The following is a 23,034-nucleotide window of genomic DNA, read 5'->3' as shown; positions in this document are numbered from 1 at the left end:
CAGAATATGCCCAGTTCCATTCCCGCCCCCTTCAGAAGGAGATCCTCTCCAAGTGGTCGGGATCCTACCTCTCTCTCCGATCTCAGGTGATAACCTTATCACCGACAACCCGTCTCTCTCTTTCGTGGTGGCTCCTAGACCAGAACCTCACGTTGGGACGCCCATTCTGGATCCATCAGTGGACCCTTCTCACTACGGACGCCAGTCTCCGCGGGTGGGGAGCGGTCACTTGCCAGAGGTCTTTCCAGGGCCTTTGGTCTACATCGGAGGCCAAGCTCCAAATCAATGTCCTCGAACTGAGGGCGGTCTTCCGAGCCCTTTGCCTGGCAGAACCCTGGCTGAGGGGTCGTCCGGTGCAGGTCCAGTCGGACAATTCCACCACAGTGGCTTATATCAACCACCAGGGTGGCACCCGCAGCAGGGCGGCAATGATGGAAACATCCCGCATCTTTCAGTGGGCGGAGAAGAAGATTCCAGCTCTATCGGCGGTCTTTATTCCGGGAGTCCAGAATTGGGAAGCGGACTACCTAAGCCGTCAAACACTGAATGCCGGCGAATGGTCCCTCCATCAGGAGGTTTTCCAGATGCTGGTACATCGGTGGGGCTTACCCGAGGTGGACTTGATGGCCTCTCAACACAACCACAAGGTTCCCTCTTACGGAGCCAGGGCCCGCGACCCGGCCGCCATCTTGGTGGACGCTCTGTCCGCTCCGTGGCCGTTCAGGCTGATGTATGCCTTCCCGCCATTCTCCCTCCTCTTGCGACTGATTCGCAAGCTGAAGGCGGAGGGAGGCACATTGATCCTCGTGGCCCCGTATTGGCCCAGGCGAGTCTGGTTCTCAGACCTCCAGGCTCTGTCGGTGGCCCCCCCGATCCGCTTGCCTCTGCGTCGGGACCTTCTCTCTCAGGGTCCGTGTCTGCATCCAGACCTGAGGCGTCTGGCTTTGACGGGGTGGCTGTTGAGACCTCCCTCTTGAGATCTAGGGGGTTTAATGCTCGAGTAATTTCCACTATGCTTAGAGCAAGAAAGGCTTCCTCTGCGAGAGCTTATCATCGGGTTTGGAGGGCTTACTTCGTTTGGTGTAGGACTCGCCACTTCAATCCTAAGTCTTACCGCCTGGCTCGGATTCTATCCTTCTTACAGAAGGGCCTGGAGGCTGGATTGCGCTTATCTACCTTGAAGGTTCAAGTCTCGGCTTTGTCCATCTTGTTTCGCCGACGATTAGCACTGTTGCGGGATGTCCGCACATTCATGCAGGGGGTTCTGCGTATCCAGCCTCCCTTTGTCCCCCCGGTTGCTCCGTGGGACCTTTCCCTTGTGCTATCTGCACTCCAGAAACCACCGTTTGAGCCTTTGCGGTCAGTGGACCTGTGTTGGCTCACCTGGAAAACGGTTTTCTTATTGGCAATAGCATCAGCTCGGAGGGTGTCCGATCTGTCTGCCCTGTCTTGTAAGTCCCCCTTCCTGGTCTTACACAATGACCGGGCGGTTCTTCGTACTGTCCCTTCTCACTTACCAAAAGTGGTGTCCAGTTTCCACGTTAACCAGGAAATCGTGGTTCCGGCCTTTCAAGGGCCAGATGCATCTTTGGATCAATCATCCTTGGATGTTGTACGGGCGCTGCGCATCTATGTGCGCCGCTCCCGGTCCTTTCGCAAGACGGACTCCCTCTTTGTGCTGTATGGCTTTCAAAAGAGGGGATGGCCAGCCACTAAACAGACTATTGCCCGCTGGCTTCGTTCTGTCATCCGGCAGGCATACCTGGGTGCCTCTCTCCCGGTTCCGGCTGGTATCCGGGCACATTCCACTAGGTCTGTGGGAGCGTCTTTGGCTGTTCGGGGCGGTGCTACAGCTGAGCAAGTTTGCAGAGCTGCGACATGGTCGTCAGCTGCTACTTTTGTGCGTTTTTACACTTTTGATACATTTGCCTCCCAGGACTCTGCCTTCGGGCAGAGCGTGTTGGCTGCGGCGCAGGCGCGTCCCCACCCATAGGTGGCTGCTTTAGGACGTCCCAAAGTAAAGCTGTGGCCCCTGATGTCTCCCGAAGGAGAAAATGAGATTTATGTCTTACCTGGTAAATCTCTTTCTTCGAGGACATCAGGGGCCACAGGGATCCCTCCCTGCCGCGCCTGCTTCAGTTACGTTACAAGTTACGTTTCACTGGTTATATATATTACTCCTCTGTTGAGGGTACTAACATGTTTCAGAATGTGTCTCTGTGTGGTGCTTCTCTTCCTTCTCTCCTGTCTCCTGCCATGGCTTGTTAAAAAACTGAGGTCCGTGGCCTGGAGGCGGGGTATAGGAGGGGAGGAGCCTGACTGCCTGGGAGGCAGTTAAAGTTATCCTCTAGGGTGCTGGAGCTCACTCCCACTCCTATTACCCAAAGTAAAGCTGTGGCCCCTGATGTCCTCGAAGAAAGAGATTTACCAGGTAAGACATAAATCTCATTTTATCCGCATCAGCCAAGCATTGTTAAACCAGGTGGGTTCTCTGCAAATGAAAAAAAAGAGCAGCTGAACCAGACTTAATGAGACACAGATTAAAGGTACATTTATAAGTAGAAGCAGCCATTTTGTGCCTTGAACCAATAATAGCCTACAAGCATGCTAGAAGATTGTGACATCACTGGCAGACATTACTATTAATAAGACTGCAGCAAAACAATTAAACACCTTGAGCCTTAGTGATCCAATAAGTCAAATTCTGCACACAAAGGCCCTTATTCTGATTGAGTCAGATGGCTCCGAATGAGTACAGACGGCCGATGGTTGGTGTTTGCGCATGTGCGGAGGCGTATCTGCGCATGTGCAAACGCCTCACACGTACGAACACGGCGTGAGTTCCGTGCAAAAAATGATCGTACGGAACCATCCGAGCAGGGGCTGGAGAGGGGCGTGAAGTGCTGTTTAGGCTCATTAACATATGCGTACGACCCGCGATTCATGGGCCTTCCCATGAAAATGCTGGGCGTACGTATGGTAATGCGGCCGTGACGCACGTGTGGGGGGTGGACATATGGCATAGCCGGATGTCAGCTGCCCGCCCATATCCCTGCTTTCATTGGGACAAATGTCCAAGTGGCCTGGAGCATGTGTTCCATTTAATTCAATTGTATAGGTTATTTTTCGCTCGTTTTTTAAATAGATTTCAAAGCGGAACAAGACGCCACTAATTAGAATTGATACACATCAAATTCGATTTTGAAATCTATTTCACAATTGAATTTTAATAAATGAACGATTTGGACAGTCAAAAAGAATGTCGACTTAGATTTCAATTTAAAAGATTCCGTATCCTTGACCAGAATTACAGAGATTCTGTATGACATCTACATATTATTATACACATTTTTATCCAACCTCCCCAGGGCCGGCGCCACCACTAGGCAAATCTAGGGCGCCGGCCACTGGAGGGCGGCATTTTGTGCCGCCCGGTTACCTGTCCTACGGCGCTGTGTATTTAAATCTGGCGGCGGAGGCAGCGGGGGTCCCTGCAGTCCATTAAAAATCATGAGCGCTATCCGCCGGGCTATGCGGAAGCGCTTCTAGTGTGAAAACTCTGGCAGCACGGCGCACGCTGATCTCAGCCAATCAGCGTGCTGCCAGTGTTTTCACACTAGAAGCGCTTCCGCATAGCCCGGCGGATAGCGCTCGTGATTTCTAATGGACTGCAGGGACCCCCGCTGCCTTCGCCGCCAGATTTAAATACACAGCGCCGCAGGAAAGGCCCTGAACCTCCCATCCATCCGGATATGAGCACTTTAGATTTCTCCGATGAGCAATTGATTTTAGATTATACTGCTAATAAATCAAAACTTCTGGTTTCTCTAATTGAATTAAAATCAGACTGATTTATGTTCTAGTTACTGGCCTGTAAAAACAACATTACCGTAATATCAGCACTGACACGTGTGCACGGCTGAATGGAGCAATACTTGCATTGTGTTGGGTGCCATCTAGTGGCTGCTGGTGTGCAAAACACTTACATTTCCCATAGAGATGAGGAGCAGAATTAGCGCTCAGAAACATTTGACAGTCGCACGGTTTTGTTCCTAAAACACTTCTAAAAGAAATGTCATCTGTAAATTACTGGATACCCCAGAGTCTGGTGCATGATGCCAGCATAGGACACAAGAAGTCGCATTAATCAATAACCCCCAACCCCTCCTCTTCCTGCCATTAACATATGCCCCACCCCTGAATAGGATAATGAGGAGGCCACAGACTTAGGAAGATAAAAAGAGCATTAAAACTTTATTTGTAGTGTATAAAAGTAGACAAAATTGTTTAAAACATTAGTACAAGTGGAGAAGGCTTCGCAGCTAAACAAGGAGTCAGCAGTGTGGAAATCCCTCCGATGGACACTTCCTTCTCAGGCCAATTCATAATGCACTAGTCAAGCAATACTGACGAAGACAAGAATAACACTTGATGCTATTGCCCTGAACTCATGGACTGGGAAGCATACAGTGCCATCTAAAGACGACAAGAAGGTACTGCACCTCTTACAATTAATCAAACTCGTTACAGTAGATTTTAAATGGTGGCAAACAGATTGGTGATCGGTAAAGAATAACGGAAAACAAAGGTGATATTTCTCCTATGACACATTTTAGGCTACACCTACACCCCTGCGTACCTAAAATGGAAAAAGTGGGTGTAACACAAAATATATATAAATAAAGTAGACAGAAAATAAAATACATTGTGGGGAAGGATAGTATTACATTGCCAGCACGTCACAGTTTAAGTTACATATAAATAAAAAGAAAAATAGTAAACAGCTGTGAAAAAATAAAATCCCAACAACTCAGTTATGGCGAAACGCGTTACCTCACTCACACAAAGACTAAAAAAGCAGCAAGCTGGCAGCGAAGGCAGGTGAGAACGGAGCTGGAAATGCAATTACAGTAGACGCTGCCACATGTATCATATTAGGGTCTAAGAGGCTCAAAGATCAGCCCAAACTCCAACAAATAGCAAATATCCAGTGTCAAGAACTGCCACTAATGAGTAACGTGACCTTAACAGGGAAAAAAATATCACGTAGACAAAAACTATTCTGGGCTTTCGTCAGAGTATGACGTCCAAGGACGGTGACCAGACTTCCTTCTGAAACCACATCATGATATAGATTCAAATAATCCTGGACCTACGTGAATGCTACAAACAAGGGAATAAAAAGCAGAAGCACCCGGTCATTTGTCAGATGCTTCCTGCTGCAATAGCTCCGTGCAGCATGTGGCTGTCCTGAGAAACTGCAGCCACCCATACGAGGGTTCTAAAGACACATCTGCTACAGGGACCATGCAGTAATCCGTTATATAATGAGTAGGTGGCGGCTATGTGGTCTAAGGATAGGTCTTTGGTTTGTGCTTAACTACAATATTATTAAAGTGCATTAGTCGTACACAGAAGTAAAAAACATTGTAGTCATTAAAATGTCATCCAAACTGGGTGCAGTAACCCTTATCGGCCACAAGGTTGTGCTGCATCACTATAAACGTACCATTCACAATTAAATACAGCAAGTTTGGGGTCATTTAAGTGACTTGATTGTTTTTCTCAGACAAGACATTTACAGACTGATCTTTTCTGCTACACCCTCCAACATATCAATATGGCAATTATGGGCCTGTACTTATTCTTAGTGCTTTACACATAGACATAGATTTCCCTTATGTTCTCCCACCCACCAGGTAATAACAGTGTATAAAGGGCGACTTCTCCTCACGGCATGTGTATCGGACATCTGTGTAGGCACTGGTAGCTTGTAGGGCGGATAAAGAGGGGAATAAGCATTGTAGTGTCGGACGGGGCGAGTCTTCCTTTCCTTGTAGGGCCGGAGGCTGTTTAAAGGGACACGCTAGTTCCCACCGGGGGTAAAAATGAGGCAGCAACATTTAAAAAGGCGAATTCCCAACAGAAGGACTTTTATAAAAACAAAAGATCAGGACCACTAGGCTGGCAGGAGTGTTACCTAGCAACAGCGACAGGTTAGTCCCAGTCATCCGACTCCCTACACAGACTAGTAGCTTATAAGACACCTAGCTCCCAGCTCTATCCAATCACTGTGTAGGGGGAGGGTCAGGACAAGCTCTGGCGCTTCTCAGCGTTTGTGTATCTGGGGAGGAGCGAGTGGGAGCGGGAGATCTGTCCGCGACGGGCATTGGTGGCCAATCTCTGCTGGGCTAGGAAAGACTGAGCGCCGCTGGGGTTCAGTGTCCGCTCATCTGTGACCCTCTGATGTATAGACATCCCCTAGGAGGAGAGGAATAAAAGGACAGGAGTAAGTACCGCACCATCGCACCCAGCAGCGGAGGAAGGACAGTCACCCACCATGTTGTACCAGGCACTTATAATCAGCTTCTCCTCTTGTTCACGCTGAGATTTTGTCTTCTCAAAGTCGTTCTGGGAAAATAAAGGCGAAAGGTTAACGATCACCTCACCAATTTCTATGAAATATTACAGGGAGAGCAGCTTTTGCATGTTGTATTCTTCCCAATGTAACTTCCATTTCCTCAGAAACCATCTAAGAGTTGCTCACTGCCATATTTCATCTCACAACGCAGTTTAATGACTTCAAACATTTAGTAAAGGTTTAGCAGCAATGTAGGACACAGCTGACACATCTGCCCCCTTCCTCCCTGTGTCCTACAATAAAGACATTTCAATTGTATTTTGTAATGGAATGCGGGCCTTACATTTAAACCAGTCACAGCATAAATGGGATAGGTTACTAGGTTGGCCAGGCCTGCTCTAGAGCCGAAGCCCAAGAGGAACCCTACCCATAATACCTCGGGCATACAGCATATACTAGTATACTAGATACACCGTACAATACCTCCCACTGTGCATCATCCTCTAGATGTCCGCCCTCCCGCACAACAGATACACCGTACAATACCTCCCACTGTGCATCATCCTCTAGATGTCCGCCCTCCCGCACACCAGATACACCGTACAGTACCTCCCACCGTGCATCATCCTCTAGATGTCCGCCCTCCCGCTCACCAGATACACCGTACAATACCTCCCAGTGTGCATCATCCTCTAGATGTCCGCCGTCCCGCACACCAGATACACCGTACAATACCTCCCACTGTGCATCATCCTCTAGATGTCCGCCCTCCCGTACACCAGATACCCCGTACATTACCTCCCACTGCGCATCATCTTCTAGATGTCCGCCCTCCCGCACACCAGATACACCGTACAGTACCTCCCACCGTGCATCATCCTCTAGATGTCCGCCCTCCCGCTCACCAGATACACCGTACAATACCTCCCAGTGGGCATCATCCTCTAGATGTCCGCCGTCCCGCACACCAGATACACCGTACAATACCTCCCACTGTGCATCATCCTCTAGATGTCCACCCTCCCGTACACCAGATACACCGTACAGTACCTCCCACTGTGCATCATCCCCTAGATGTCCGCCCTCCCGCACACCAGATACACTGTACAGTACCTCCCACTGTGCATCATCCTCTAGATGTCCGCCCTCCCGCACACCAGATACACCGTAGAGTACCTCCCACCGTGCATCATCCTCTAGATGTCCGCCCTACCGCTCACCAGATACACCGTACAATACCTCCCACTGTCAACCATCCTCTAGATGTCCGCCCTCCCGCACACCATATACACCGTACAGTACCTCCCACTGTGCATCATCCCATAGATGTCCGCCCTCCCGCACACCTGATACACCGCACAGTACCTCCCACTGTGCATCATCCTCTAGATGTCCGCTCTCCCTCCCACCTGATACACCGCACAGTACCTCCCACTGTGCATCATCCTCTAGATGTCCGCCCTCCCGCTCACCAGATACACCGTACAGTACCTCCCACTGTGAATCATCCTCTAGATGTCCGCCCTCCCGCACACCAGATGCACCCCGTACAGTACCTCCCACTGTGCATCATCCCATAGATGTCTGCCCTCCCGCTCACCAGATACACCACACAGTACCTCCCACTGTGCATCATCCTCTAGATGTCCGCCGTCCCGCACACCAGATACACCGTACAATACCTTCCAATGTGCATCATCCTCTAGATGTCCGCCCTCCCGCACACCAGATACACCGTACAGTACCTCCCACTGTGCATCATCCCCTAGATGTCCACCCTCCCGCACACCAGATACACCGTACATTACCTCCCACTGTGCATCATCCTCTAGATGTATGCCCTCCCGCTCACCAGATACACCGTACAATACCTCCCACTGTCCATCATCCTCTAGATGTCCACCCTCCCGCACACCAGATACACCGTACAATACCTCCCACTGTGCATCATCCTCTAGATGTACGCCCTCCCGCACACCAGATACACCGTACAGTACCACCCACTGTGCATCATCCTCTAGATGTCCGCCCTCCCGCAGACCAGATACACCGTACAATACCTCCCACTGTGCATCATCCTCTAGATGTCCGCCCTCCCGCACACCAGATACACCGTACAGTACATCCCACTGTGCATCATCCTCTAGATGTCCACCGTCCCGCACACCAGATACACCGTACAATACCTCCCACTGTGCATCATCCTCTAGATGTCCGCCCTCCCGCACACCAGATACACCATATAGTACCTCCCACTGTGCATCATCCTCTAGATGTCCGCTCTCCCGCTCACCAGATACACCACCAGATACACCGTACAGTACCTCCCACTGTGCATCATCCTCTAGATGTCCGCCCTCCCGCTCACTAGATACACCGTACAATACCTCCCACTGTGCATCATCCTCTAGATGTCCGCCCTCCCGCACACCAGATACACCGTACAATACCTCCCACTGTGCATCATCTTCTAGATGTCCGCCCACCCGCTCACCAGATACACCGTACAGTACCTCCCACTGTGCATCATCCTCTAGATGTCCGCCCTCCCGCTCACCTCCAAGTGCCGGATCCTTGTGTCCTTCTCCTGCAGTTGGTTCTTCAAGGCCTGGATTTCAGGGGGGATATAATTCTGCTGTTTGGGGTCCAAGGTTTTAATAACCTGGGAGGACACAAAACGGGAAGAAATAAGACTTGCTGCTCATTGTATCGGTGGTTGGCTCAGCCAAGTGCCCCCTGACTGGCACCATTACCCTTCTTCATGCCCAGATCAAACTCCAACAGTAGCAGATCACTTATAATAGGGAATAATAAAGATTGATAATAAAAATAGAATAATACATTTAGCACATGGCTCACTAGCGTCACTGCACAAAGGCCATCCAAAATATAACTGGGGTTTATCTGCACTTTGTTTAAAATACCGGAGACCAACATTGTCTGGAAAGACAGAGTCTGGCTTAGATTCCAATGACTAATTCTCCCAGAAATGCCCCTAAAATCCCTCTCATTGGTGTGTAGGTTATTTCCTCAATCTCACTGGAAATAGATTTGATGTTGGGCACAGCCTGGGTAGAATGCTGCCAGTACGGCGTTTCCTCTGCAGGAAGAGGCTCTGGGCATTTACGGAACTTCTCATAAAACGTTCCGTACGCGCTCTCTAGATCTTTCATCTGCAGTCATTTGGTTTTTTTCTTTTCAAATAGGCAAAAAAAAAAAAGGGTTCCATTAATTCTCAACCCCCAATGCTGTAATAACATTGTATTATCACTCTATAGACACAATATTGGGGGATTGGGAGTGGGGGATTTCCAAATATGCTTTTCCCTACACCTGCAGTGGTTTCCTATTCAATTAAATGACAGCAAATAAGAGCCAGTTTTTTACATAGAAATAATGGTGTTTTTTTCCTAAAAATTAAGCAACTATAAAAGTTTTGAATTAGTTTAATAATCACTCCCCCCCCCCCCCCCCCCACACGCTTCTGGAGGCTAAAGCAGCGAGAACTACATATCCCATTGCCTGTGCAAAGATGGAATGGAAAACACTGGAAACCACCAAACCAATAATATATATTTTTTTCCCCATGCACATTTCTTCTTTATTGGATACCGTGGGTATCGGTAATCCAAAAAGTTTTATTGCAGTGAAACCCCGCACCCAATTAAATTCCCCCCTTTTTTAATGTATAAAGTAACCAAACATTTAACTAATAACCAAAAACAACTTATCTATAGTCCTGTAATTTCTACACTGAATCAGACGCCAGCCCCGGCTATACCCTATAACAGTGGTGTCAAACTCATGGCCCTCCAGCTATTGAGGAACTACACATCCCAGCATGCCCTGCCACAGATTTTATTTAATGGATTGCTAAAACTATAGCAGGGCATGCTGGGATGTGTTGTTCCACAACAGCTGGAGCGTATCAGCGTATCGGCCGCGTCTCACCGTCCTGGCTTTATCCACGTAGCGCTTGTACCGCTCCTCCATCGCCTGCATGTCCGCCTCCTTCTGCCGCAAGATCTGCTGCAGCTCATCCACTTTCCGGGACACTGGGGAAACAAGCGCCTCTTACACTAGTGATTATTACACACACACACACACACACACACATCAAATATTGGGGCCAATTCAGACCTGATGTGCAGTCCACAGTAGCAAGAGCCTTCAGCGGCATTTCCATTCGCCGGGGCGCTCAATGCCGGATTGACAGGCAGGGGGCATTCCGGGGTGGAAAACACTTCGTTTCATGGGAACGCCCGCAAATAACGGTGGGCGTGTCCATAGAAACGGTGGGTGGGCCCCAGGGAATGCAGGCGCTCCACTGCCTGCTTGGGGTGGGAGGATGGCGTCGCTTGACCCACCCCCCAATTCGGGCAACAATGTGTGGCAGAAATGCAAGACCGGGGCTACTTTTCTGCTGCAAACAGAGGAAATGTAATTCGATGGTGAGCAACCACCAAACGACTTTTCCTCTGTGCGGGCGCTTGCGAGTGGATGTGTAAGCGTACACTTCCACTCACAGCGTAGCGAGGGGATTCGGGCGGCGGGGTGCATTCACCAGGGCAGCGTTAACCTGCTCACTAGTCCCGAATATACGCCGCATAGCTGGTGGTCTGAATCAGGCCCATTCTGTATACACGGTCCCCCCACACACACACACACACACACACACACACACACACACACGTAAGAGTCTTACTATTCAGTTCCGCTTTGGGCTCCAGGGTCTCTATATATTCCCTCTTCTTCTGAAGCTCAGAGTGCGCATCATGCAGCATGTCCCTGAGAAAGACAAACGTGTCACTGCCCAATCTATAATAGAGTGTGAGCTCTGCGGGACAGTAATCGCTACTCTCAATGTTTCCCTCTCTCCTGCTAATGTGTGCTCTATAAAGGGATTTGGTACTTGTTTCCTAGAACGGCGCCCACGATTTTGATCTTAGGCATCGCAAGGAAAAAAATCGCGTTGTCGCATTGCATGCGCCCAAAAAAATCGCATGCGATGCAACCGACGCGATTACCGCGATTTTACATAGGGAAAAATGTTAAATGGCCCAATTGACTCGATTTTACATAGGGAACAATGTTAAATGGCCCACTGACCCCAAATACACACCCTGAAGTGGGAAATGCCCCCCCCCCCCCCAATTCCAATTGTTAACGCCACCCCACGATCAACATCAACAAGAAGCGTGGCAAGCGCAGCGACCCCGCGACGGGCGGCGGTACGCGTCCTCCGACCTTTTCATACCCCCACTATCCACGTCGGCGTGGAGTTGAGAATAGAAAGTGAGGCGAGCGAAGCGAGCCACCGAGCCAGAAGCGTGGCGAGCCCCGCGAGGGGACGCGCAAAACGCTCCCGAAGCGTGGCGAGCGGACACTGATTACTTAACATGTATTCCGCATCCCGTTGACACGCTTTGGGCTCGTATTGCGCATGCACTCGCCACGCTTCGGGCTTGGTGGCTCGCTGCGCTCGCCACACTTTCTATTCTCATTTCCACGCCGATGTGGATAGTGGGGGTATGAAAAGGTTGGAGGACGCGTACAGCTGCTCTCGCCACGCTTCGGGTTGACGTTGATCGTGGGGTGGCGTTAACAATTGGAATTGGGGGGGGGGGGGGGGGGGGGCGGCATTTCCCACTTCAGGGTGCCTATTTATTTGGGGTCTGTGGGCCATTTAACATTGTTCCCTATGTAAAATCGGTAAATCGCGTCTGTCACATTGCATGCGATTTTTTGGCCGCATGCGCTGCGACCGACGCGGTTTACATTTTACCATGCATTTTTATGTAAAATCGCAGGCATCGGTCGCATCGCATGCCCTTATAATGGCATGCGATGTACATGCGATGCCCGCGATGCGCGCCGTTCTAGGGGCAGTATTCAATGAAAATATTCTCCGTGCACGGCGAGCATTTTTTTTTGCTCGCCGTGCACTCTCCGTGTTCCGGAGGGCTCGCTGCCACTCCTGCTCCCACTATTCAACGTTTTTAAGACTCGCCGCCACTCGCGGCGAGTCTTAACCCCTGCAGCGGACGAGCGTCCGCGGCAGGGAGCTGTCAGGGAGCCGGGGGACGTAGCAGCCAAGAGAGATTAAAGTCTCTCTTGGCTGCTGCAGGGGATATGGGGTGGGGAGCAGGGCTCCCCTGGACCCAGGCAGCACAGGCTGCCCCCCCTATAGCCAGTGGGGGACCCAGTATTCACTGTACCCGAAAATGTAAAAAAATATTTTTTTAAAAATTAAATATATATTCATGTGCTATAGGCACATGAATAAAAATAACATGGCCCTTCACAGAAAAAAAACCCTGATTTTTTGACACCAAAATTAAAAAAAACACCCTTTTAGTTTAAAAGTTCACATTCCTGCTCTCCATCAAAAGATGGAGAATTTCTTCACGGCGAGAGACGGCGAGAATCACTTAGAAAGACGGAGAATATTTCACATTGAATAGGGTGGCTCGCCTTTGGAGAAAAAAAACCTCTCTCCACGGCGAAAAAAGCACAAATTCTCCACAAAACACGGAGAACTTTTCTCATTGAATACTGCCCTAGGAAACAAGTACCAGGGATTTTTGTAAGAACTTACCGTTCGAATCCCTTTCTCTGATATGGTCCTGGTGACACAGCTCAACATTGGGATGTAGGAGGGTCCGTAGGAGCCAGGCACCTATCCTAAAGCTTTTGGAGGGTAGGCTCCTCCCTCTGCATCCCAGACTCTTCAGTTCAATCTTGCAAAGCCACTGGAATACATTAACTCAGTACAAACGCCTGCACATATTATATGCACAATTTCAAAATGTAACTTTTCAACCATATATAACATGAAACATCATGAACACTGGCATACTTACTGAGCGTAAGGGAGGGATCGCTGTGTCACCAGGACCATATCAGAGAAAGGAATTCGAACGGTAAATTCTTACAAAAATCCTTTTTTCTCTTTCAATGGTCCTGGTGACACAGCTCAACATTGGGACGTTCAAGAGCCGGTCCTTTGGGAGGGTACGCTCAGGTCTGCAGCTCTCATCACTGCTCGCCCAAATGATGCATCCTCTGACGCGAACTCATGGAACCTATAGAATTTGGCAAAAGTGTGAACAGATGACCAAGTGGCGACCCTGCAAACCTGCTCAGCTGTGGCCCCATGTCGAACCGCCCAAGAGGTGGCATGCACGTTGATCCTGGCCGGAACAGGCCTACCAACCTTAGTATATGCAAAGGCAATCACAGAACGCAACCACCTAGCAATGTTCTGCTTAGACGCAGGCCAACCAATCTTGTGCACATCATACAAGACTAGCAAAGTGTCAGTCTTCCTGACACCCTTCACCCAGTCCACATAAATGCGCAAGGCGCGCACAACGTCCAAATTCCTCAATTTGTCCATTTTCCTGGAACCCTCTGGGGGTTGAAACACAGGCAAAACTATCTCTTGACTCAAATGAAAAGCAGAGACTACTTTTGGTAAAAATTGGGGTACTGTTCAAAGAACAGCCCTGTCATCATGAAAAATAAGAAAAGGAGACTTGCAGGACAATGCTCCCAACTCCGATATTCTCTTTGCAGAGGCAACAGCCAACAGAAAGACAAATTTCCATGTAAGGAACTTAAGGTCAACCGACCTGAACGGCTCAAAAGGTGCCCTTTGGAGACACTCCAGTACCAGTGACAAATCCCATGGAGCCACTGGTTGCTTGTAGGGAGGTTTCAATCTGGAAACCCCTTGCAGGAAAGTCTGCACCTCCGGTAGCAACGCTATCCTCTTCTGGAAATAGATTGACAGAGCCGAGATCTGTACCTTGAGAGACTGAAGGCTTAGACAAGACGAGAAACCATCCTGCAAAAACTCAGGTAACTTTGAAAGTCGAAATCGAGATGTATGCGACTTCTGCCTTTCACACCACCTAATATAGGTCTTCAAGACCCTATAATAGTTAGCCGAAGACACCGACTTCCTAGCCTTTACCATGGTGTTTACCACAGCCTCTGAGAAACCCTTGTTCTTTAAGATGGCGGTCTCAATAGCCAAGCCGTCAAATTTAGCCAAGCTAAATCCAAGAACGGCCCTTGCCTTAACAGATCTGACCTCAGAGGTAGACGCCACGAGTCCACAGGGATATCACCTTCCACACAGCCCGCAGTTCCAGGATATTGATCGGCAAGGCTGACTCTTCCGAGGTCCACAAACCCTGAAGCCGTAGGTCCAGAGCAACTGCCCCCCCAGCCCGAGACTGGCGTCGGTAGTGACTACCAGCCAGTCCCAGGACTGCAGAGACCGACCCCACTGAAAGGAATCCACCTCCATCCACCATTCCAGGGAAGACCGGGTTTCTGGAGACAACACTATGCGCTCTGACTTCATGGTCTGAGTATTCCCTGACCAGGATGTCAGAATGTTCCACTGGAATACTCGAGAGTGGAACCTGGCAAACTGTAGCGTCTCGAAAGTCACCACCATTTTCCCCAGCAGCTTGAGACACCTCCAAACCGATGGACTCCGAGGCCACAGAATCTCCCGAACCAAGATGACCATGTCCCTGGCCTTTGTCTCTGGTAGAAATACCCGATGTAGATGGGTATCCAGGACAACCCCCAGGAACTGGATTCTCTGTGACGGCAAAAGCTGAGAGACTTTTGTAAATTTAAAAGCCAACCGTGAACTTGCAAAAACCTGATGGCTTCTTCCAAGTGTTTCTGCAAGATCTCCGCCGACTCTGCTTTGAACAGCAGGTCGTCCAGATACGGAATCACAGTGATTCCCCTCAGTCGGAGAGCAGCCGCCATCACCGACATAATTTTGGTTAACCCCTTCCCGACATTTGACGTATATATACGTCATGGTCGGGAGGTACTTCCCGACACATGACGTATATATACGTCATGACTTTAAATTGACACCCCGTCTCGAGACGAGGTGGCAGAGGGACAATGTCTGCTGTCCCTGACCGCAGACATTCTCCCTCATTGCCCAGGGGGGGCAGCGATGCCTCCCGTCTTGGGCGATCGCTGCTATTGGCTGTTAAACAGTGAATAGCCAAAAGTAGCGTAGAAATGCATTGAGTGTAAAATTTAGACTCTGCTGCCCCCTAGCATCCAAAAAAAATAAAGGCGGTTTAAATAATGATTTAAAAATAAAGAATAGATATGGTCTTTGTTAGTTATTAACTATTTTGAGTGATATGATTATTTGTCTCACAAGCAGAAAATGGAACATTTTGCAAATAGCAAAATGTTCAATTTTTTCACGACACTTTGGTATTTCCCCCCCCCCCAAAAAAAAACTGTATCGACCAAATTTCACCACTAATTTAAAGTACAATGTGTCACGGGAAAACAATCTCAAAATCACTGGGATAAGTAAAAGCAAAAAAAAGTTATACCCACTTAAGTGATACATGTCAGATTTGAAAAAAATGGCTCTGTCAGGAAGGCAAAAACTGGCTGTGTCAGGAAGGGGTTAATACCCTTGGAGCTGTGGCCAGACCAAAGGGCTGGAATTGAAAATGCAGGTTTCCTATAGCAAACCTCAGGAGAACCTGATGTTCCGGGTGGATAGGAACATGCAGATATGCGTCCTGTACATCCATGGACGCCAAAAATTCTCCCTGGTCCAAGCTTAGTAGCACAGACCGCAGAGATTCCATCTTGAAATGGTCTACCCACAGATGGAGATTCAAAGACTTTACATTTAAGATCGGTCTGAAGGAACAGTCTGGCTTGGGCACCAAAAACAGAGTGGAATAAAAGCCTTTCTTCCACTCCGCTCGAGGGACCGGGATCACCACTCCTTTTTCTAACAGGGATTGAGACGCCCCCAAAAGAGCAGAACGGAGCCGTGACTCCTTTGGCATTGGTGTGGGTAGAAATCTTCTTGGAGAAAGACCTTTGAAGGGAATCCTGTACCCCTGGGATACAATGTCCAACACCCAAGTATCCCTGTCCAACAACGCCCAAGCGGCCCTGAACCATCGCAGACGCCCCCCCCCCCCCCATATTGACCACCGCTGGGGGACTCCCCAGGTAGTCATGCTGAGGGCTTGTCCTCACCTTTGGTGCTCGGTTTCTTGTGGAAAGAACCGAAATTTGACTTCGGCAGGATAGTACTTTTGCCTCCCGTGGCCTGCTTAATAAGCTCTTCCAGCTCGGAACCAAACAACAGCTTTCCTTTAAAAGCCAACGCCTCTAAGGCCTTTTTAGATTCGTTATCCGCCTCCCAGGCTTTAAGCCAAAGCACTCTCCTGGCATTGACGGACACCGTGGATACTCTGGAAGCCATGTTAAGTGCTTCCGCCTCAAGCACATACTCCGCAGCTGCTTTCAATTTCTCAGCTAGCAGTAACACACCTGGGTCAGCATGCAAAATAGTACATAAGTCACTGGCCCAAACAATCATGGCCTTGGAGACCCAGGCTGATGCTATAAGGGGGCGTAAAGTGAAACCCACCCCTTCAAAAATTGCCTTGAGGTTACCTTCAAGCTTCTTGTCTACGGGGTCCTTAAAGGCTGCACCCCCCTGGACAGGTAGCACAGTGGCTTTAGAAAGCCGTGCCACGGAAGCATCCACCACCGGAACTTTTTCCCAGAGGTCCGCATGAGCCCCAGGCATGGAGTACAGACTTAAATATCTCTTAGGCATCTGAAGCCTTTTATCGGGCGTTTTCTAAGCCCCTTCCAACAAATCCTGTAAACCTTCATCAGCAGGGAAGGTAACAGTTTCCTTACACTGCCGTTTAAATACTCCTTTTGCAGGAGTCTTATCCTCCACAGACAAATTCAAAGCCTGTTTTACAGCAGTTATCAAATCCTCCACCCCTGAGGCCGAGGAATCCTCAGAGTCATCACCCTGATCCCAGGGGATGTCTGTGCACTCTCCCTCCTCTCCAGATTCAACAGCAAGCAAAGGCACTGAATAAGACCTTTTACGGGTCCCCACAGTATCACTATCAAATCTGTCTAGCAAATCATTAAATCTGCTGATCCCTTTTGCAGTATCCTGCATGACCTGAAAGGACCCAGGATCTGCTTGGGTCAGAGGCAAGGAGCCAGAGGACTGCTGAGATGATGATGATGTCGGGGAAGCTACCAACATATCACTCTGTCTGTCCAGCAATTGCACTAAGGCATTTACAGACCTGCCCAGGGCACTGGCCCACGCAGGCTCCGATTGCTCTACCCTCTGGGGTTCATTGCCCATGGGTCTCACACCAGCGCAAGTAATACACAAGCCCCCCTTGGCCATCTGTTCAGGGGCAAATTTTAGTGTACACACACTACAAGCGCACAATGCATTAAGGGCTCCCTCCCCCAAAGCCACAGACTGCTGCTCAGACATAATGCAAAAGGTAACAGTCACAGTGCACAATGTACAGGCGTTAAATACAGAGCCAATGCACAACAGTCACTTATCTGTCTGAAGCTTTCAGAAGTGGGGAAAACGATGCCCAGGAAATGCAAACACTCTGCCAGAATCTGTCAGCCAGTTCAGCTCCGCTGCAAGCGTCTTCCGAATGGCACCAAACAGAGTGAGGGAAGAGACCAAGTCCCTGCTGCTGCGGGGTCCGTGGCTTTTGGCGCCAACCACCCCCAGACAGCCGCTCCCACTGCGGGATCTCAAAGTTTCAGTGTCTCCCACTCTGCTGGGGACCACTTGGAACATGCCTGTAACACACTGCTGTCCTCTCACACAGGAGCTCAGCGTGTAAGCTCCGCAGAAAATGGCCACCGCCATCACGGAGCGCCTGTCCCCCATGACCCCCACCTAGCGTGAAGCCGGTTTCAGAGCGCTCCGGAGCCCAGGCAGCTTCTTACTAGAAGCTGTAAGCACCGCACAGGGAGACCAGACAGTGGGCGGTATTCAATGTGAAAACCGGCGACGTGCAGCGAATCCTATTTAGGATTCGCTGCACATTCGCCACTGGTCGCCGCGTTCCGGAGCCTCGCCGGCTCCGAAATTCAACGATTCAGGGGCTCACTGCCCCTGACGGCGAATATGAGCTCCTGCGGCGAACGCCGCAGGGAGCCTGAGGACGGTGGCAGGCAGGGAGATGGAAGTCTCCCTGCCTGCCCCACAACGTTTGTGGGGAGAAGGTGGGCTCCCCGGGTGCCAGGCAGCACAGGCTGCCCCCCGGGGGTGCCAGCAGGGGACCGGGCATATTCACTACACCCGATCATGAATATGTAATGATCGGGTGAAGTGAATATATGAATATCTAATGAGCGGCTCTGCTCCGGCCCCCTGCTGGCTGGTCTGTGTAAAAAAAAAATATATATATAGTTTTTTTTAAATTAAATATATATTCATGTGCTTACAGCACATGAATAAAAATAGCATGCCCCTCCTCAGAATAAATCATCCCAATGTTGAGCTGTGTCACCAGGACCATTGAAAGAGAAATATATTATTAGAGTGTAAGCTCTGTGAGACAGGAATCCCTATGGGTATAGTTCCATCCCCCTGCTTTGCACCCTCTGTGTGTTGCGGTGGCCCCTGTGGCAGGGAGGACCCCCGAGCCTGTAACGTGCTTCCCAGCGAATGCTATACACTTACAGGTGTTCCTCCAGTTTCCTCTTCAGCTGCGAGGACTGGAATAGAGAGACGGCACATTAGAGTCAGGCGTGTGCTGATGCAGTAACACACGGATAGAACACGCAGGTGACACTCACATCTTCTGTCCGGCTGCCCTGTTCACGAAGCTGCCTCTGCAGGTCATCAACCTGGGCCCGGAGCTCTTGGATCTGCTGCTGGTTCACCCTGAAACCACAGATGGGACGCAATGGGTAAACGTGACTGCAACACTGATACCAGAAGAGCTTACAATTTAAGTGAGTGCGGAAAGGTTGAGCTTAAGTGAACCCCTGGCAGACAGTTTGGCCGCTGCTCAACGTAACAAAAGATACCCAACAATTCACAACCGATACGGCTACTGTAAGTGGGCAGTTAGCTTGCACTCTGGTGTACACAGTATATAGCGGGAGAGGTCAGCTGTTGGCTCCTGCCAGCACCAAATAAAAAAAACAGAGTTGCCTGGTCTGGAGGTGGGGTAGAGGATGGGAGGAGCCTGGAATGCTCTCTCCTTCCGCACTACACTACCCAGCATTAGCCCTGTGGCCCCTGACCTGTCCCGACGAAGAAAATGAAATAATAGAGACTGCAGTTGGGGATGGCAGCTGGCACCGGGCGCAGTAAGACAAGTCCCCACTCACCGGCTCTCGCTCTCCAGCCTGTTGCGCCCCCGGCTGGACTCCTCCAGCAGATTCTGCAGCTCGCACAGGCGCTCCTGGTACGAGGCCTCCTGGATGCACAGCATCTTATTCTCCTGCTGGAGACGAATCACCGTCTCCCTGGAAGTAGAACAGTAGTCAGCACAGGGCACAATATGCAGGAGCTCACGGTGTGTAATACGCAGGACATCACTGCGGCAGCGTAATACAATATGTGCCAGGCCGGCTCTTACTTCAGCTCTGCAGGCAGGATCTCCGCTGCTAAATTCTCCACCGGCGGCGACGGGCCAGAGAGAACGTCTGTGAGGGAATAGGATGATACAACACGAAAGACATCATTAGCATACCACGCAACAGCCAGCGCTGCTCAATGTGCCCTCCATCTCCTACAGATCTCTCACCTGCTTGGACCAGACACGTCTGCTGGAGGTGGGAGCAGCGCAGCTCGTCATTGGTCTCCCGCAGAGAGTCTCGCTCCGCCACCAGCCGCTGGGTCAAACAAACAAGACAACAGTGAGAAGATGCTGCATAGGTCCAGACAGACAGTCAATAGGTCGACTTCATATTGTTGACATGAATTTCGTCAACATGGTGAACAGGTGAAAAAATTAAATAAAAAGGTAGACAGTGCTCAAAGGTGACCAGTACAAAACTTCCACATGACTGGTCGACAAGTTTTGGGGGTTGTTCACATATTGTTCAACTTTTGCATGGTCCAAGACTGGGAATAATAACCTGTGGCAGGCGCAGTGAAGCCACACGGACCATGACCGGAAATAGTAACCTGTGGCAGGCGCAGTAAACCCGCATGGACCAAGACCGGAAATAGTAACCTGTGGCAGGCGCAGTGAACCCACGAGGACCACGACCGGGAATAGTAACCTGTGGCAGGCGCAGTGAACCCAGGAGGACCACAACTGGGAATAGTAACCTGTGGCAGGCGCAGTGAACCCACGATGATCACGACTGGGAATACTAACTGGTGGCAGGCACAGTGAACCCACGAGGACCACAACTGGGAATAGTAACCTGTGGCAGGCGCAGTAAACCCGCACGGACCACGACCGGAAATAGTAACCTGTGGAAGGCGCAGTGAATCCACGAGGACCACGACCGGGAATAGTAACCTGTGGAAGGCGCAGTGAATCCACGAGGACCACGACGAGTAACCTGTGGCAGGCGCAGTGAACCCACGAGGATCATGACTGGGAATAGTAACTGGTGGCAGGCGAAGTGAACCCACGAGGACCACGACCGGTAATAGTAACCTGTGGCAGGCGCAGTGAACCCACGAGGACCACGACTGGGAATAGTAACCTGTGGCAGGCGCAGTGAACCCACGAGGACCACGACTGGGAATAGTAACCTGTTGCAAGGGGCAGTGAACCCACGAGGACCACGACCAGGAATAGTAACCTGTTGCAAGGGGCAGTGAACCCAAGAGGACAGACTTTTATACTGATTGAGGTCATAAAATTGTGGTCATAAAATTAAACTTGTGTCAACCTTTGTGTGTCAACCACTTCTATTTTGACCTTTTATACAGTCAGCCTTTCCATGTCGACCGTATGGGGGTCAACCATGAGGACCACAACTGGGAATAGTAACCTGTGGCAGGCGCAGTAAACCCGCACGGACCACGACCGGAAATAGTAACCTGTGGAAGGCGCAGTGAATCCACGAGGACCACGACCGGGAAGAGTAACCTGTGGCAGGCGCAGTGAACCCACGAGGATCATGACTGGGAATAGTAACTGGTGGCAGGCGAAGTGAACCCACGAGGACCACGACCGGGAATAGTAACCTGTGGCAGGCGCAGTGAACCCACGAGGACCACGACTGGGAATAGTAACCTGTGGCAGGCGCAGTGAACCCACGAGGACCACGACTGGGAATAGTAACCTGTTGCAAGGGGCAGTGAACCCAAGAGGACAGACTTTTATACTGATTGTGGTCATAAAATTAAACTTGTGTCAACCTTTGTGTGTCAACCACTTCCATTTTGACCTTTTATACAGTCAGCCTTTCCATGTCGACCGTATGGGGGTCAACCGAATGACGGTGTATGTAATTACTGTAGCTCTTCTTACTACACCCATGTGACGCTGATCAAACCTGCTCCTACTTAAACCTGGTGTATAAGCCTCTACAGTGGCCCCGGCAAATTCATGTATAACTGCTTGACAATGGCCTGCAGACTAGTATAGCGGACAGCTGGCCTCTAAACCTCTGCAGAGTTGAAATGGACAACTTCAAAGACGAGGACGCCGGAAAGGACACCAAGAACCCTCTGGTCGGTTCTTGGCACCATGAGGAGTCAATACATCCCCCAATTTATCAGTCGGACAAGCCATGCCAGAGCAGACTGACTGACTGACTGTTGGTGCCACCCATGCCATTATCACCGGCACCCTGTGAAATCAGCCTCTCACCTCTTTCTCCTTCTGCAAAGCCTCAAACTTCTCCTTCAGCGTCTGGAACTCAAACTGCCATTTCTCCGCCCGTAGAGACTCTGCCGAGTGCTTCTTGTGCAATTCCTGGATCTGCCATGTGCACAACAAAGTAAAGAGGTCTCCTGTTAGTCACGGACATTACTTCCAGCAGTCCGTCCTGTAGCTTTGGGCCTAGCTGATCGTTCATCTGTACCTTGCTTTCATACAAAACAATCTGCCCCCTGCAGGAGATGCTGGGTGTAGCAGGAATGTATTCACTCACCTGTCGGCTGAGGCTGTCCACCTGTCCGCGTGACGCGTGAGCTTTGTGCAGCTCATCTTCCAGCTGACAGGTGCGCTGCATGTAGACCGTGTTCCTCTCCTCCAGGAGCTTGACCTGGCGTCGTAGGTCCCCCAAGTCTTCCAGCTTCTTCTTATAGGACTCTACCAGGGACTCCAACTTCCCCACACGGTCTGAGGAGTGCCTGAGGGTGATGGAAAGATAAAGAGAGAGACAGAGAGAGAGACAGACAGAGAGAGAGACAGGGAGAGAGACAGGGAGAGGGAGAGAGACAGGGAGAGGGAGAGAGAGAGAGAGAGGCAGAGAGAACGTTTACCAAAAGCCAGCGAGAGACACGGTCAATATGCTCCTACATCTCTGGGGCATGGTGTGTTATAAGCATACAATGGCCAGAAGCCAGACATGGAACAGCTGTGGACGATGCTGAACATATACCAAAAGGAACACAGGCAGCAACTGCTTGGGAGGCAATAAATAGATACTGAAATTCCAAATATATCCTGCAGGACCCTACTGCTACATGTCCATGCACGAAGGGGCTTATGCTCTATCCTATTACTGTAGCATGTAGGAACCTTACATTCGTTCACATTCCACAATTGAAGAGTTTCTTTTCCCTGCAGTTTTGGCAGTGTTCATTCTAGCAACCTGCACCTTTCAAAACATGTGCAGTTCCTTTTTCCTGCCTGTGGTGGCGTCACCTGCTG

The 23,034-nt window shown here is 50.1% G+C and overlaps 1 protein-coding gene across 1 annotated transcript in view; it reads right to left on the bottom strand.

Moving 5' to 3' along the window:
* Positions 1 to 4,230: 4,230 nt before the first annotated feature.
* The window catches only part of HOOK2 (hook microtubule tethering protein 2), a 43,451-nt gene continuing 24,647 nt past the window's right edge, over positions 4,231 to 23,034 (bottom strand). The window contains exons 11-22 of the mRNA XM_083185264.1: positions 22,310 to 22,511; positions 22,027 to 22,137; positions 19,996 to 20,083; positions 19,828 to 19,894; positions 19,577 to 19,714; positions 19,037 to 19,124; positions 18,921 to 18,955; positions 11,067 to 11,149; positions 10,313 to 10,416; positions 8,919 to 9,023; positions 6,340 to 6,411; positions 4,231 to 6,261 (exon numbers count right to left, since the gene is read on the bottom strand). Coding sequence (XP_083041390.1) covers positions 6,088 to 6,261; positions 6,340 to 6,411; positions 8,919 to 9,023; positions 10,313 to 10,416; positions 11,067 to 11,149; positions 18,921 to 18,955; positions 19,037 to 19,124; positions 19,577 to 19,714; positions 19,828 to 19,894; positions 19,996 to 20,083; positions 22,027 to 22,137; positions 22,310 to 22,511 — 1,267 coding nt within the window. The 3' untranslated portion in view covers positions 4,231 to 6,087. The remainder of the gene's footprint in view (positions 6,262 to 6,339; positions 6,412 to 8,918; positions 9,024 to 10,312; positions 10,417 to 11,066; positions 11,150 to 18,920; positions 18,956 to 19,036; positions 19,125 to 19,576; positions 19,715 to 19,827; positions 19,895 to 19,995; positions 20,084 to 22,026; positions 22,138 to 22,309; positions 22,512 to 23,034) is intronic.

The sequence above is a fragment of the Crinia signifera genome, chromosome 4, assembly GCF_055691185.1.
Source record: "Crinia signifera chromosome 4, ASM5569118v1, whole genome shotgun sequence".
Classification (NCBI taxonomy): Eukaryota; Metazoa; Chordata; class Amphibia; order Anura; family Myobatrachidae; genus Crinia; species Crinia signifera.
This window is presented reverse-complemented; position numbering and strand designations above follow the sequence as displayed.